Source organism: Tribolium castaneum, chromosome 2 (genome assembly GCF_031307605.1).
Source record: "Tribolium castaneum strain GA2 chromosome 2, icTriCast1.1, whole genome shotgun sequence".
Taxonomy (NCBI): Eukaryota; Metazoa; Arthropoda; class Insecta; order Coleoptera; family Tenebrionidae; genus Tribolium; species Tribolium castaneum.
This window is the reverse complement of record NC_087395.1, coordinates 18,342,253-18,358,536: the sequence shown is the minus strand read 5'-3', so window position 1 is coordinate 18,358,536 and position 16,284 is coordinate 18,342,253. Positions and strand designations below refer to the sequence as shown.

Sequence of the window (16,284 nt, the reverse complement as noted above, 5' to 3'; positions counted from 1 at the left end):
AAATAGTGCGAACACTTTATCGAAAACATTATAAAAAATTACTACATATTTTAATAATTATCAATTTGCGCACCGTTATTGTTATTGTGTTGACTGTCTTCCAAGTATAACATTTGTTTAACTACGTATTCATAATACAAAATTCATTTTTTATAAAAAAAACTAACAACATCTTACAAATCTATATGTATTAATATCATGGAAGAAGGTTTATAAATAAAGCTTTTTTTGGTTGGAGATTTTAATAATTATTTGCGTTATTTCATTTTATTTTTTTCAAGAAATTTTTTGGAATGATAAGGGGGGTTTGTGATCCAATTATTACCCACATTCAAATTTATTTGTTCAATCATTTAGACTGATAAGCACGTAAATCCCTTATTAACAGATCAAAAGGCGGTAATGCGGAAAATTCCGAAAAGTTCTCATGTTTTATTACAACCGAGGAAATTACATGTGGTATTTCTAATGAGAATTTAGAAAAAATTCAGAAAAAATTAGATATAACCATGGAAAAATGTACATGGTTTTACGAAGACATGCTTGATTATCATTATGATATGATTTATAAGAAAATTGAAAAATCATCGACTTTTATAATATCATACATATGTCACAGGATATATGACACAAAAATGTCATCGGTTTACCAAATGCCTTAAAAGGTAGCCTTCGAAGTCAAGAAATATCACACAATTTTGCAGATATTAATGTATGTTTGACTGATTGTAAATTCCAAACTGAAAGTCTTATTGAATGAGTAATTAGATTTTTATTAACTCAAATGTATCTTCTATGCAAAATTTTAAATTGATTCTAAAATAAGACAAAGAAAAAGCAGAAACAGCTAAAAACTAAGGATGGAATCTAAATTTTAAATTTAATAAAAATACAATTTTTAAAAGTAATTTATTCTGTTTACAGAATTATAAATTCAGAATTATACAGAATTAATTATAAATTGCCAAAATATGTATTAATAATATTATCGCCTGTGTTATCTCTTTCATTTAAATTATTAATTACCTGCAAAGATAGAATTCTTCCTTTTTTACAAGTAATTTAAATTGTTTTTTCTTGTATAGATTTTTCTGGGGATACCATAATCAGTGATTTCTAATATCAATTAGACTTTTTTAAAGATAATTTAATTCTCTGCAACTGTATTTTTAGCGTTTTGAAAAATATTAGACGAAGCGCAAATTTTAAATAATTTCCTTCTCGTTCTGTATTTTTTTAAAGTAATTAATGAATATGTGGAATTTAAATCAATTTAAAACGATTTGGCAGCGAGACAGTCTAACGCTCGAAGCACCTGTATTTTACTCTGCCGTACGATTTTTTGGGTACAGAAAATCGTGCGATTTTGTATCTCGTTTTGTCTCCTAAGTTGTAGTTCTTCGTACCCAATTCCTAGTATAATTACATTTGCTTTATTTTTTAATGCTATCAGTTGAAAAGGCTCATGGTAATTAATAAAAACCCCACTTTGCGTCTAGTTTTGCCATTCCAATATTTTTTCTAGAATATTTGCAAAGAAGCCGACTCTAAGCGCGAAGACATGAAATGGTTAGTCCAAACTTTGGACTCACTCGCGTCTCATTGTCCCGAAAGCCAGGCACTAACCGAGCAAAAGAAACTCGAAGCTTTAATAACGCGCTACAAAAATCTTATACCATCTCTTGAAGTCACTATGGTCAAAACCGAAACTCTCTCGAAATGCTACACTTACCGAAGAGACGTTAAGGAAGTTTGCAGTTTACTGAAACGTGTTCGCGACCAATCGCAACGTGAGGCCCAGCCTCAAAGCCTCGACTCAGTCAATGAGCTTATCAAACACCAAGAAATTGCAATTTCACAACTGGACCAACAGAGACCACATATCATGTCAATGCTACAAAAGGGCAAAGAGTTGGTTAAGGACACAAACGCCCCTCCTTTCGTCCAGGAGGAAGTTAAAGTGCTTGAAAGTGGTTGGACCGAAACGTACGATGAGACAGTTGAAAGGTACCACAAGTTGCTCGGGACCCAACACTTGTGGTTCAATTACTCGGAACAGAAACAGGAGATTTTGGATCTCTTACACAGAGCTGAGCAAGAGTTGAAGAGGATTTCCCCGAGTCAGTACAACTCGAGTAATCTCCCGGCCGAACTGTTGGCCAAGCAAGAAATGGCAGTGCGTTTAAGAGAAGCCACGGAAGAAATGTTACGTCGTTTGAGGGATTTATCGCGAAATCTGGGCGTAACCGATCAAAAGATCGAGAAAGAAGTGACGGAAATCGAGCAACGACTCAACACCACCCTGGAAAACGTGCAGGAAAAAGTCGTTTTCTTGGAACAATACAACACAAAATGGTCCAACTTCCAGAACAAGCTTGGAGAGTTGCAAAACTGGTCGGTACAAAGCGCCCCCCAGTTGTTATCAGCTGTCCAAGAAGATAACCTTCCGCCGGAAGAACGCGTCACTAAAACAACCCTCCTCCAGTCGGAACTTTGCCACAAGATCAACCTCCTGGACCAGCTGAACGCCGAGGCTTCGACCTTGATGATCGGCGACAACCCCGACGTGAAGCAACTCCAAGCCCAAGTAAGCGAGTTGCAAGAACGCGTCGTTACCATTAACCGAAACGTCGAAAGTCAAGCCGCTTCAATCACCAAGGACTTGAAAAACTGGCAGGTGTACCAGGCCAGCATCCAGGACATCAAGCCCTGGATCGAAAAGTCCGAGCACCGCATCCAGGTGGGCGCCCCCAAGCCGGCAAGCCTAGAGGAAGCGCTAATCCTCCAAAGGGAGAACAAGGATTTTGCCAAAGAGTGTGACTCACAATTTGGCAAAATCCAAAACGTTGCAGGTTTGAGCCAACAAATCACGTCGAAAACCAACGCACCGGACGAAATCGACTCGATCCACAGTCGCTGGACCATAATCAACGAAACCACACACCAGTGGGGCCAAAAACTCGAAAAGTTGGTCCACACGTGGGAGGATTTCGACAAAAATGCCAAAAACCTCGAGAACTGGATCGAGAAAAGTGGGAGAGTTTTGAGCGAGCGATCGGTAAATCTCAACACCCCACATGTGGACAAACTGGAGAAGGAGCTAGCGAAGCTGAAGGCGTTCAATAACGAGGTTTCGGAACAGCAGGCCAAAGTGATAGCTTTGACGCAAAGCGCAGACTCGATCAGTCACCATGTGAACCCCGAAGGGGCCACTTTAGTGAAGGGCAAAGTGCAGGAGCTGAAAGCCCAAGTGGGGCAACTGGCCGAAGCTGTCCGAGCGAAAATAAATCAAGTTTCAGACGCGATTTTAACCAAACATGACTTCCAAACGAAAATGGTTGATTTCTCCAATTGGGTCGATCAGTTGAAGAGTCACGTGGGACAAATTGATCAAATCCCGGCCGATAAAGTCGAAACCGCGCTTATCAACGTCCATGACTTGATGCAGCAACATTCGGAAAAACAACCGGTCTTTAACACCATTTACAACGAAATCAAGGAAATAACCTTAAAAGCGTCACCAGACGAGGCACAGAGTCTCAACCAGGAGTACACCGCTTTGGTAGAAAGTTACCAAGAAGTTGACGATAAGTTGAAAAATAAGAAACTCGCTTTGGAAAAGTGGGGCGATTTGATCAACTGGCACGGCGAAACCATCAACCAATTGTCGCACATTAAGTACCAAATAGACAGCGGAAAGGTCCCACCGGACAATCTCCAAAAACTTCTGCAAGAAACCGAGGGTATTATTTCCAAGATAACAACTTGGAAGCAAACAGCTCCGGAAATTGACAACATGGATGTGATTATCTTGGACCGGCAAACCGGTTTGCCCAGAAGCGCCGACCAATTGGTCCGGGAAGTCGAAGTCCGGGCTATTAACATTAAACAACAGTTGGCCGATAAGTTAGATAACGTACAGAAAGTTAAGGCACATTGGAGACAGTTTGAGGAGCTTCTAAATCGTGTCAAGGACAGTCTTGGGCAAACTGAAGCCCAACTTGGCGATATTCTCAAAAGTGTCAAGACTTCACACGATTTACCCCAAGCTGTGGACCAGTTGAACCAACTACTCGAGGCACAGATTGAAAAATCGCCAATTAAGGAAGAGCTGCGCAAGGAAGCCCTCCAGTTGATGAAAGAGGACATTCAGAACGTATCATTGATTCAAAACGCGATTTCCGAGGTGGAAACCAGCTGGAATCGCGTCAACGAAGACATCAAAGAACAGAAATTGAAATTATCCGACACCATTTTCGCCTGGACTGACTTCAAAGAAGCCAAAGACCGCGTAATTAAAGACATTGAGCGAATCGAGCAAACCGTTGAAGGCCTCGAAGTACCAAATGACTTAATCCAAGCCAACATGAATAGCGAAAAAGCTCGCAAGGCCCTCGATTCGTTGAAAAAGATCAAAACAAACCTCGACAGAGTCGACCTCAAAGGCCAGGCCATTGTCAAAAAAGCCGATCTACTTCCGGGGACGGAATCCGAAGTCCGGAGCGAAGTCCAAGAAGTCCACCAGGTGTGGTCACGCGTTTACGAGAAGTTAATGAAAATTGCCCAAACGACCGAATCTCAAGCAACCATTTGGAAACATATCGAAGACACGAAGAATAGTCTGCTCCAGTGGTTGGGTGAACAGAACATGATCCTGGCTCTAGCTGTGGAAAAACCGAACGAAGTCGAGGCTGCTAAAGCCAAACTTGCCAGATATCGAGAGGAGTTGCCAGCGCAGCAGAGACTGAGTCAAAGTGTTCCCACTAAATATGCCCAACTTGTGAAGCTTACCGACGGTAGAGATATTCCAACTCTTCAGTCCTTGATGCAGTTGTTGGAAGATCAGTTTAGGGATGTGGAAGCAAACGCCCAGAAGCTAGAACTGGTTGCTTCCAAATACGGGGATAAGGAAAGTCAGATTAGGGAAAGTATTAAGAGTGTTGGAGCAAAAGTTACTAACTTGAGAGAAGGGATCATTAAATGTGAAGATTTATCAGGCGATAATGCCAAGATTTTGGACCGACTTTTAACTGTGCGGCAACTAAAGAGCCAGGTTATGGCTTCTGAGGCCGATATTAAGAAAATCGATGGGGAAATTCAACAAATGAAAGCGAGTTATCCAAGCTTCAGCGAAAGTAATCTACCGAAGGAGCAGCAGTTGTTGAGAAAAAGATTTGAGAGTGTTATTGTCCATGGAAGTAAAATTGAAAACAGTCTTTTGACTTTCTTGAAGAAGTTCCATAACGAGAAGTACGGAGCGTTGCAAAGAATAATAGCGACACACAAGGAGAAGATTCAGTGGTGTCTCCCCGAACCTGCAAGTGATAAATACAACTTAGAAGTGAAATTGAAGTCTTTGGTACCGATCCAGAACGCTTTGGAAGATTGCGAAGCACGGAGAAAGGAACTGGAGGAGTCTTTGTCGTTATTAGAGAAAGTGGAGTCTCCTGAAACTATAAAACTGCTTACAGCCGAGAAGGATCACTTATTTTTGGACCTGGATGATCTTAAAGAGAGCTACAACAAGACCAAAGCTTTGCTCGAAAGAAACATCATTTTGCACGAACAGTATGAAAAACTGAGTGATTCAATCTCGAACTGGTTGAAAGAAATCGAAAATAGGGTCAAAACCGAGAGTACGACCCAAACTGACTTGAACACAGTCGATGCCAAAATCGCCGAAATTGAAAAATTGAAATCCGAAGTGGTTGGGTATGAAAGTGAAATTGGAAAATTGGTACCACTGAGTGAGCAATTGGTTAAAGAAGTGCCCGAATCGCGCGTCGGACAATACGCTCAACATTTAACAACTCGATATCAAACCGTGGCCAAATTTTTGACCAGTTATCTCGACAAATTGAATGAGTTAAACCGCTACAAGGATCTATACAGGAAGAGTATCAAAGACGTTGAAAATTGGTTAGTCCAAGCCGAAGAGAAAGTCAAAACGTTTTCAGATTTTACAACACGTCCGAACCAAGCCACGCTCCAAGAACTGAAAAGTTTTGCTAACGAAAAAGAACTGGGGCAAGTGCTACTTGCCAAAGCTGTGGAACACGGAGAGGCACTTTTCTCCGGGATTACCCCAGAAAACAGAGACGCCATTCGGGCCGAACTGAGGAATTTGCGAGACAAGTCGGAGGGACTGATCGATAAAGTCAACAATATTTACAAGCAAGTTGAGGGCATTTTGATACAGAGACACTCGTTCGATGATAATCTCCAGCAAGTGAGGATCTGGATCGAAGATGCGGAAACTAAATTAGGACCTGAAATGAAACTGGATGCCACTTTAGCCGAAAAGAAGCAAACTTTGCACAATTACAAGACTCTGGCTCAGGATGTCAATCTTCATAAAACTATTTTGAAGCAACTGCAGGAAAAAATCGGCCAATTGGCAGACGCCGATGCTGAGAACAGTCTAGAGGAGAATTTGGACAAGTACAACCGACTTGCTGAAGAAGTCGACAGTAGGATTGGACTGGTTGAAGATTTTGTGGCCAATCATGAAGCTTACAACCAAGCTATTGAGAAATGCCACGATTGGTTGAGTGCGTTGACGTCCGAAGCTGCTCTTTTAGTCGACGAGTCTTCGACTGAACCTCCTGAAGCTAAACTGGCAATGGTTGAGAATCTACTAGCCCAGAAACCTGAAGGTGATAAGATAATCGACTCGTGCAAGCAACAATTGGAAGTTGTTTTGAAACAAACTTCAAGCCCTGGTCATCCCCACCTAATTCATTGTTTCGAAGAACAGGAAAAGTCGTGGAAACACTTCCTAGACTTGTGTTCCGACGCTCAAGAGAAGTTGCAAAGTATTCATTCCAAATATGCCGAAGTCGAAAAGTTGATACAAAATCTAGACAGTTGGTTGAAACAAAAAGAAGGACAGGCGAAAGATCAGAGTTTGAAGAGCACGGAGGAGACGAAAAGAGGTCACTTGGATAAGTTGTTAAGTTTGGAGAAGGAGGTTTTAGGAAGGGAGAAAGATTTTGGTGAGGTGGCCGAACTGGCCAAGAATCTGGAAGGTGATGTCAAGGTTTCCCAACTGTTGACTCGCTACCAAGCGTTGAAAAACCTCCTCAAGGAAGCAATTAATAGATACAGAGGTTTCGTTAACGAACATCAAAATTTCAATGAAGAATATGCAACTTTCCTTTATTGGTTGACAGAAAAAGGGGAGGAACTATCGGACTTGAGCCACATTGTCGGTGATTTGGATGTACTACAGACTCGGCAAAAAGACATCAAGGATTTGATTGAAGCCAGGAATTTGAAAAGCGAACAGTTTGAGAATTTGATAGAGAATGGGGAAAAATTATACGCACATACTTCACCCGACGGTAGGGAAATAATCAGACAGCAATTACGAAACTTGAGAACAATTTGGGACAGTTTCAGCGATGATTTACAAAATGCCACCAATAAATTAGATCAATGTTTGGTCCAATTCTCTGATTTCTCCTCAACACAGGAACAGTTGACCAAATGGTTAAAAGATGTTGAAAAGGCAATGCAACAACACACCGAATTGAAAACAACGCTTCAGGAAAAAAGGGCACAATTGCAGAATCACAAAATTATGCATCAGGAAATTATGTCCCATCAACAGCTGGTCGAGTCGGTTTGTGACAAGGCACAACAACTGGTCGACCAAACCCAAGATAGGTCTTTAAATGTTTACCTCCAATCGATTAAGCAGCTATTTTTGAGCATCGTAAGCAAATCTGAGGAGTTACTAACTAATTTGGAGGATTGTGTTGAGAAACATAGTCAGTACAATCAGCAAGTTGCCGCTTTCAAAGACTGGTTGAGTGAACAAGCGGAAAAATTGCAAGAATATAATGTAGTCAATGGAGAAAAATCTGAACTTGCGAAGAGAATATCATCTGTTAAAAATCTCAAAGAACGTAACGAGACTGAAGGCTCGAAACTCCTGGAAAGTCTCAAACAAAACTTTATCGTCGTTGCTAAAAGCACAGCTCCGAAAGGAGTGGAACTGTTGAAGAAAGAATTGGAGGAGCTTTATGGCATGTTGAATCAACATTTGGAGGATATGGACACGATTGTAGAAAAACAAGAAAACGCAATCAAGCAATGGCAACAGTTTGAAACCGAGTTGGAAACACTTAACCAATGGTTTAAAAACGCCGAAGTCAAATTTAGGGACCAGTCACTACGTGCAACTCTCCAAGAGAAAGAGAACCAACTTAAAACATATCTAACCGACCGGGAACAAGTCGCTGCAAAGGAAAAAGAAATTGATCATTTTGTCGACAAGAGCCACTCCCTTCTCCACATGAGTGGCGTTCAAAGAATTAAACCCTTAGTCTCCCAAATAAGCACTCGCTATCAAAATCTGCACGCGTCCACGAAAGATGTGATCAATCGTTGGCAAAGCGTAGTCGACGACCACCAGAAATACCAGAAGAAATTGGAAGAAACCTCAAACTGGCTGAAGCACCTCGAAGATAACTTAGCAGTGCTACAAAACGGTGAATTAGCAACGAATTTGGAAGCTATCACAAATCGACTGCAAGTGTTGTTGGGTGAAAAGGACCAAGGCGAGCACAAAATCAACTCGTTGACTCTTCTGGGCGAAAGGATATTACCAGATACGGCAACCCAAGGCCGGGAGATAATTCGGAACGAGTTGAGAGAGATTCGGGAGAGGTGGGATCGACTTGCTGAAGGAATCAAAGAACAACAAAAACTACAAGATGCTCAAAGTTTGCAACTGTCCAGTTATCAGGATATGTTGCAGCAGACTTTGGCATGGTTGGACACCATGGAAAAGCAGATTCAAGTCGACCCATCCACTTGGGTGTCCATCCAAGAAGTGAGGTCCAAACTGCTCAAGCATCGCACAATCCACCAGGAGATTGTGTCGCATAAGAGGATTATAGATGGTGTTACAGAGAAAGCTCAGACTCTTGTACAGTTGACGAACAATAAAGACAAAACTGCCGAAGTTGAAGAGAGTATAAACTCGATCAACGAACGGTATAAAAAGTTACTACAAGCCGTGCAAAATAATCTGAAACAACTCGAGAATTGTTTGGAGGTTTACCAACAATTCTACGACTTGCAGAAAGCGCACCAAGACAACCAGAAACAACTCTGGGACAAATTGAACAGTTACTCGGATTTGAGTGGCAATAAGCAGGCTTTGCAAGAACGGCTGGATAATGTTATCGATATCCAGGAACATCTACCCGAGAGTAGTATCAAACTGAAGGAATTACAAGACCATGTAGATTCAAAAATATCGGTTTTGCCTGGAAGAGCGCAGGAAAATATGCACCGAGATGTTGCCAACTTGAAATTTGATCAAGAAAAATTCGTGGCTGCTTTGGTCGACATTAGGTCCGGTTTGGAAGGTCGTTTGAAACTCTGGAGTGACTACGAGGAGTCTCTGGAACGCCTTTTGTCATGGCTGGCTGATGCCGAGCTAGCTTTGAAGAACTACACCCTCAAGAACACGCTGGAAGAGAAACAAGAACAGTTGGAAAAATACCAGGTGAGTGTTGGTGGTTTCGGTGAGCTTTATTTGATTGGAGTCTTTAGGATCTAACTAGGTTGGTCGAGTCTCGAGGGAGGGACGTGAAGGATTTCGTCGTCATTACTGATCATTTAGAACAAGTAAGACTTTTGATGTTGTAGCGGTGTCTCTATTTGGTGGTGGTCTTCCTCTGTCTCTTGCTGTTTAATGCCAATAGTTAGCGATTTGTACTGACTAGGATTTTCCCGCAGGCACTTATCCTGAATCTCAGACAAAACGAAACCGAATTCCACAAAATGTCCGACGATTCCACCGAACTGCTCCAGAGCAGTGGCGACAGTCGGATTTCGGTCAACGTCCAACAAATCTCTTCACGTTTCCAATCAGTCCAAGCCACAGCAAAGGAAGTCGTCAAAAAATGCGAACAAAACGTCGCCGACCACAAGCTCTACAACGACAAGTACCGCCAGTGCTCCGACTGGATCGCCGTAGCTCAAGGCCACTTCGACACATGCAAGGAAAACATCAAGAAAGGAGCGCGGAACGTCCTCACCGAACAATACAAAATCCTCGAAGAGTTGCTTTCGCAACAGACCAGTGCTACACTCCTCCTCAACAACACCATCGAACTCGGAGAGAAACTCTACCTCAGTACCGGGTCCGAGGGCCGCGAAGTCATCAGTACCCAACTCCAGGAGTTGCAACAAGCCTTCGAGACGTTGTTTGATGGAATTAACAACACCGATCGCGAGTTGAAAGCGAAACTTACAAGGTAAGTCCACTTTTGTGTGAACTGGAGGTAAGTCAAAATTTTTGACAGGTGGACCGGGTTCGAGGAATGCGCCAAAAACATACGCACGTGGCTTAAGGAAGCCGATTTGGGGCAAGAACTCGAACTTAAAGCTACTCTCGATGAGAAACGAGCACAGCTCCAAGTTTATCGTACTTTGTTGCATGACGCTTTGGCGCATCAACAGGACGTTGTCGATTTGAGGGACAAAGTTGAGAGTCTTCCCGAACGGAATGACAGTATCGACCAACAATTGGCCACGATTATAGAACAGCATGATAAGTTGTTAAAACGAGCGCAGAATTTTGTAGAACGGTACGAAAGCATCGTTAGTGACCATCAGGAGTTTAGCAAAGTGGTCACAGACACGAAGGAGTGGATGGCAGCCACGCTAAACACTGTTAATACTTTGGGTGACTTGGATTTGGAACGAATTTCACTACATTCGAACCTTGAAAGGTTGAAGAGTTTGAAGAATAGTCTACCGGAAGAAGAAAACAGGATTGAAAAAATCAAAAGTTTGGGAAGTAGAGTCATTCCTGGAACCATTGACTATGGACAAACTGCAATAAGAACACAAATTGATAATTCCCAAGAGGAGTGGGCTGGTTTGGTCTCGGCTATAGACCAGACCATAAGCCAACTGGAGAGTAAACTCGAACATTGGTCCGAATATGAAACTCTCAAAGACCAATGCTTGGCCTGGATCAGGGAAGTCGACAACAAATTACACTCTATAGACTTGAAAGCGACAGCAGCGCAAAAGAAAGCTCAGTTAGAAGCCTTGAAAACCCTCCAGGGTGAGATTAGAGCAAAGGAACTCGAGATTGATGCAGTGACTGAAAAGGCACAACAAGTAAACAAAGGTCTATGCGGCCGAAATTCGCAAATATCCGAATTGGGGGTCAAGTACCAACAAGTTTCCCACAAAGTTAAGGAATTGACAAGTCGGTGGCAACAATATGTTAACAGCCACCAAGATTTCGACTCGAAAATCAGCTCGTGTGAGCAATGGTTGGGTGATATCAATGATAAACTAACCTACTGCTCCGATATTGGCTCTTCTAACCAGAAAGAATTAGAAGCAAAATTAGAAACAGTACAAGAGTTGCTTCTTTCGAAGGAAGAAGGTTTTGCCAAGATACAAAATTTGGTAGAACTTGCCCAAACCGTTCTGGCTAACACTTCCCCCAATGGTCACAATGCAATCAATGAATCTCTTGCAAATATCCAAGAACTTTGGTCCAATCTCGCTTCCAGGATGATCGAAACTAAGGCTCTAATAGACGATGCTTTGACCAAATGGGCCGGTCTTCTTGAACAAATCCGTGATTTCGATAAGACAGTCGAATGGATGGAGGGCCAACTAAAGGAACTGTCAACACTCCAAGCAACAGCAGCTGAGAAGAAAACTCAATTGGATCAAATCAAAAACGTGGAGGAAAAAGTCCGATGTGAGAAAATCGAAATTGACAATCTCAAAGCAATGGCCTCCCAAGTGTTCAGGAGCAAGAAAGCGGCACAAGTGGACGCCCAAAAAGTGTTTGACCGGTTCGATGAGTGTGCCAAAAAAATCACCAAACTGTTACAAGACCGCGAAAATCAGTATCGCGACCACAAAACGTACAAAGAATCCTACGATGAAGTGCAAAGGTGGATGACCCGAGCTCAGGAGAAGGTGCCTCAGTTGAAGCAAAGACCACTTGGTGAGAAGCTCACTATTGAGAATTTCTCCGGGCCTTTGGACCACTTGTTGAACAAGCAGGCCCAAGGAGAGGTTCTTTTGGAAAATCTGGAACATGCAGCTCAAGTTGTTTTGCCCAACACCAACCCTCAAGGCCAGGAACTGATCAAGAAAGATATCAAAGCCTTGAGGGAAAGTTTCGAACGACTATTTAAAGACTTGCAACAGCAACGTGACCAATTGGAAGTTGTTCTACAGTACTGGAGGGATTATAAAGATGACTACGAGCGTATTTCCGATTGGTTGCAACAGATTGCAATTTTGATCAAGAACCAAAAAATCGCACTTTTTGCCACGCTGCCTGAAAAAGTCAAACAAGTGAGTGACGTGAAAGACATACTTAAAAAACTGGACGATGGGAAGGTTCAAATTGATCAATTGAATGATTCTGCGAAAATTTTGCTCAAATCGCCGCTGGAGATACATGTTAATAACCAGTTGCAACAGTTGAATTCCCGATATCAAGTCGAGCTTAACTTGGCTAAAGACGTTTTGAAGAAAGTCGAGACGAATCGTGACCAACATCAAGAATATTCCGACAATTTGGAGAAGAGCCGAAAATGGATCGATGAGGCACGCGAGTTGATCAGAAATTGCTCAGAAGCTGCCTCACACAGCAGCAAAGACGTACTACAGTCACACTTGAACAAAATCCAAGAGCTCATCCAAAGACGCGAAGAAGGACAAAACCTGATTCATGCCACTGTTAACTGTGGCGAGAAAGTCCTACGAAGTACTCGGTCCGACGGTCGCGAGGCTATTAACAACGAACTTAAGGAAATTCAAGGCGATTGGGACAGAATCGTTAAAAAAATGTCCACAGTTAAGGTGCATCTTGAAACGGCTTTGTTACAATGGGCTGATTATGACAGCTCTTACAGTCAGCTGCAGCAATGGATAACCGATCGTGAAGCCAAACTCCAGCAAGTGTCCGAACAAAAAGTTGTCAAAACGAAAAAGACTCAAACCGGACTCAGCTCTTTACCAATCGGTGAAAGAAAAGCGACTCTTCGGGAGACTGGAAGCATAGTCCAGGACATCGTTTCGTTCGAACCCATGATCCAGTCAGTGACTTCCAAAGCCGAGGATTTGAAACAAGCGGCCCCAGCTTCGGAAATTTCAACCAAATACGAAACCTTGTCAAAACACGCGAAAGAACTTTACGAAAAACAGAAGGAAACCGTGGAACAACACCAAGCTTTCGTCGACGCTGACAATGACTTCGTCCAATGGATTCGTCTGGCTAAGGAACGACTGAGCAAATGTTCGGAGCCAACCGGAGATAAAGAAAGTCTCGGAAGCAAGTTATCACAATTGAAGGCTTTGCAGAACGAGTTACCTGAAGGCGAGAAGAAACTAGAAACGGCCTTGGAACAAGGCGATAAAGCTTGTCAGTACGCCGATGAGGAAGATCGCGAGATAATCGAAGAGGAAGTTGGGCTGTTACAAGAGGAGTTTGATAATTATGTCGACTCGCTTAACAGCACAAAAAATCTGTTGGAGATTGGGATCGTCAAGTGGACGGAGTACGAAGAACAGTACCAGGAAGCCCTCGATTGGTTGGCCCAGACTGAGAACTTGGTCCAGTCGTATAATAGGCTCCAGGACAGTTTGGAGGAAAAACGAGCTGTTTTGGAGCAGTTCCAGCTGCAACTCCAGACTCTCTTTGACTGGCAATCCGAACTTGATCGCCTCAACATGAAGGCGCAAGTTTTGTTGGAAACTTGCGCCGATACCAGGATTAGCAATGCAGTGACGCAACTTTCGACCAAATACAACGCAATTTTGTCGCTTGCGAAGGAAGTTATGCGCCGGTTGGAGTTACACTACCAAGAGCACCAACAGCACAGTACGCTCTATCAAGAGTGTCAAGACTGGATTGATCGCACCAGAGACAAACTCCACACATGCCAGGAAGTCCCAAATACGCTCCCGGAAGTTAACAGTAAACTCCAAGCAGTCAAGAACATTCGAACCTCCTTGGAGCAAGGCCAGAACAAACTGCGGTACATTTCCGAGCTGAAGGAGCGCGTCATCATGAACACGGAACAATCAGGCGCCGCCAAAATCCAAGAAGACACTGAAAACTTGAAGCAAGACATGGAGAAATTACTGAACGAAGTCCAAGAAGCCCGCAATCGGCTGACAAACCGGGCCAGCCAACTCGAAGAGATCGCCAAACTGCACATGCTGCTACTGGACTGGCTGCAAGATATCGAGCACCAAGTCCAGTCAGACGACGAGTTTTTGAACGATTTGAGCGAGAAGAAGGCCAAGTTGGAGAAGTTTAAAGCCGTGCAGAAGGAAATCAAGACGCACACCGACTTAATCGAGAAACTCAAGGCCAAATTGGCCGAGGATTCGAGTCTGAAAGCCGACGAGTACGAGAACTCGTTCAAGAAATACGAAGCTTTGAAGCAGTCAGTGGCCAAGTCGATCGCCGATTTGGAGAAACAAGTCGGCGATCACGAACAGTACAAAAACTCCTACAACGTTGCAATGGAACTGATTCGAAAATCATGCGTGGAGGCCCAAACTTGTTCCGACCTGCACGATGAACTGGACAAAATCTTGGAAAAAGAGGCCAAGATTAGCGAAATTGCAAGCTCGCTACCCGAGTGTGACAATCTGGTCCACAAGACAATCGAGTTGAGTATTCTAGTGATGAAAACGACCGGCGAGGAAGGCAAAGACACGATCAAGCAAGAAATCGAACAACTCAACATGGACTGGGAAGGCCTTCACTTGATTTGCAACGAAACGCAAAAGTCCATCACGAGGTGCAAAGACGCCTGGAAGGAGTTCAAGACCAACTTCGACAAAATGAAGAAGTGTATCGACAACTTCCAGAAACGTGTCGATGGGGAAAACGAGAAGGAGAAGAAAACTCCCGAAGATCTGGACAGGTGTAAGCAACTCCTTGCGGAGATTGTTGCAGAGAAGCCCAACCTTGAGATTTTGACCGACTCTTGTGAGGCTTTGATGGAGTTGAGTGCAGTCGGTTGGGTGCGGGACAAAACCGTCCAGTTGCAGACCGCCTACACGAATTTGCTCACCAACTGTCAGACTCTTGTTTCCAAAATCGAAAAGAACTTATCCGACCACACTGAGTTTCTCAAAGTTAAGAAGGAACTGGAGACTTGGTTACATTCAGCTCATAAAAGTGTGCAAGACTGTATTGGGGTTGGCGATGAGGACACTATCAGGGAAAAGTTGGAAACAATCAGAGTGATTTCGGCCAAAACTCCCGAAGGACAAGTCTTACTGACGAAGCTTCAGGACGCCTTTTCCAAGGCGATTAACACAACACCGGCCGATAAGCAAGACGGTCTCCGTGAGGACATGACAAGTTTGAGGAACAGTTGGGACCAACTCAATATGGACTTGACCTCGATTCAGGCACAACTGAAGGCCGCTTTGGCTCGCTGGGACGACTATAACGAGACAAAGAGGCGTTTGCAGGATTGGTTATCCCAAACCGAGCGCATTTTGAAAGAGAAACCACACACCAAAGGCGAACTGAGCGAAATGAAGACACTCCTAGAACGCTACAAGAACCTACAAGTTGAAATTAAGAACAAACAAGGCGATCTTAACCGCCTCAAGGACGAAGCTGTTGAATTGAGCTCTTGGGCCAAGCAACCAAAAGTTTTGGAAGAAGTTAAACAGTTACAAACTCTTTATGACAATCTGAGCACGTTGTGTGACGCCCAGAAGGAGAGGATTGAAGCCGAAATGTTGGAATACAACAACTACCACCAAAGCCTCCAAGAGACTGAAAAATGGTTGCTTCAGATAAGCTTCCAGTTGATGGCCCACAACTCCTTGTACATTACCAATAGGGAACAAACCGAAGAACAGCTAACACAACATGAAATTTTACTGAAGGAGATCCAGAATTACCAAAAGACCTTGGACGATGTTAAGGGTAAAGGGCACGGGCAGATCGAGCGGTATGTTAAGGAAGCACCGGCCATTAAGGACACCATTGAAAAACAGTTGAGTAACGTCCAGGACAGTTACAATTCGTTGTTACAAACCGCCGTCCAGATTAAAAACCGTTTGGTTGATTCCTTGGCCAAATTCAAAGAATACGAGGACACTTTGGAGAGTATCATGAAGAATTTGGACGAGTATGAACCCATCGTTACCGAAGAGGTCGAAAAAGAGGCTGAGACACTTGAGGAAGCTTTGAGTCAATTGGAAACAGCCAAGGTAAGTGTCGCAATCATGGTGCCATTTTCTTAG

The 16,284-nt window shown here is 43.2% G+C and overlaps 1 protein-coding gene across 18 annotated transcripts in view; it reads left to right on the top strand.

The window, feature by feature from the left end:
* The window catches only part of Msp300 (Muscle-specific protein 300 kDa), a 116,026-nt gene that overhangs the window by 51,454 nt on the left and 48,288 nt on the right, over nucleotides 1-16,284 (top strand). For 10 of the 18 annotated variants that reach the window (XM_064354979.1, XM_064354976.1, XM_064354970.1 and 7 more), the window contains 5 exons: nucleotides 1,454-1,468; nucleotides 1,526-9,520; nucleotides 9,568-9,642; nucleotides 9,754-10,274; nucleotides 10,323-16,251. In XM_064354979.1, the coding sequence (XP_064211049.1) occupies nucleotides 1,454-1,468; nucleotides 1,526-9,520; nucleotides 9,568-9,642; nucleotides 9,754-10,274; nucleotides 10,323-16,251 (14,535 nt within the window). The remainder of the gene's footprint in view (nucleotides 1-1,453; nucleotides 1,469-1,525; nucleotides 9,521-9,567; nucleotides 9,643-9,753; nucleotides 10,275-10,322; nucleotides 16,252-16,284) is intronic. The other 8 variants (XM_015983524.2, XM_015983522.2, XM_064354980.1 and 5 more) reach the window with 3 other exon arrangements.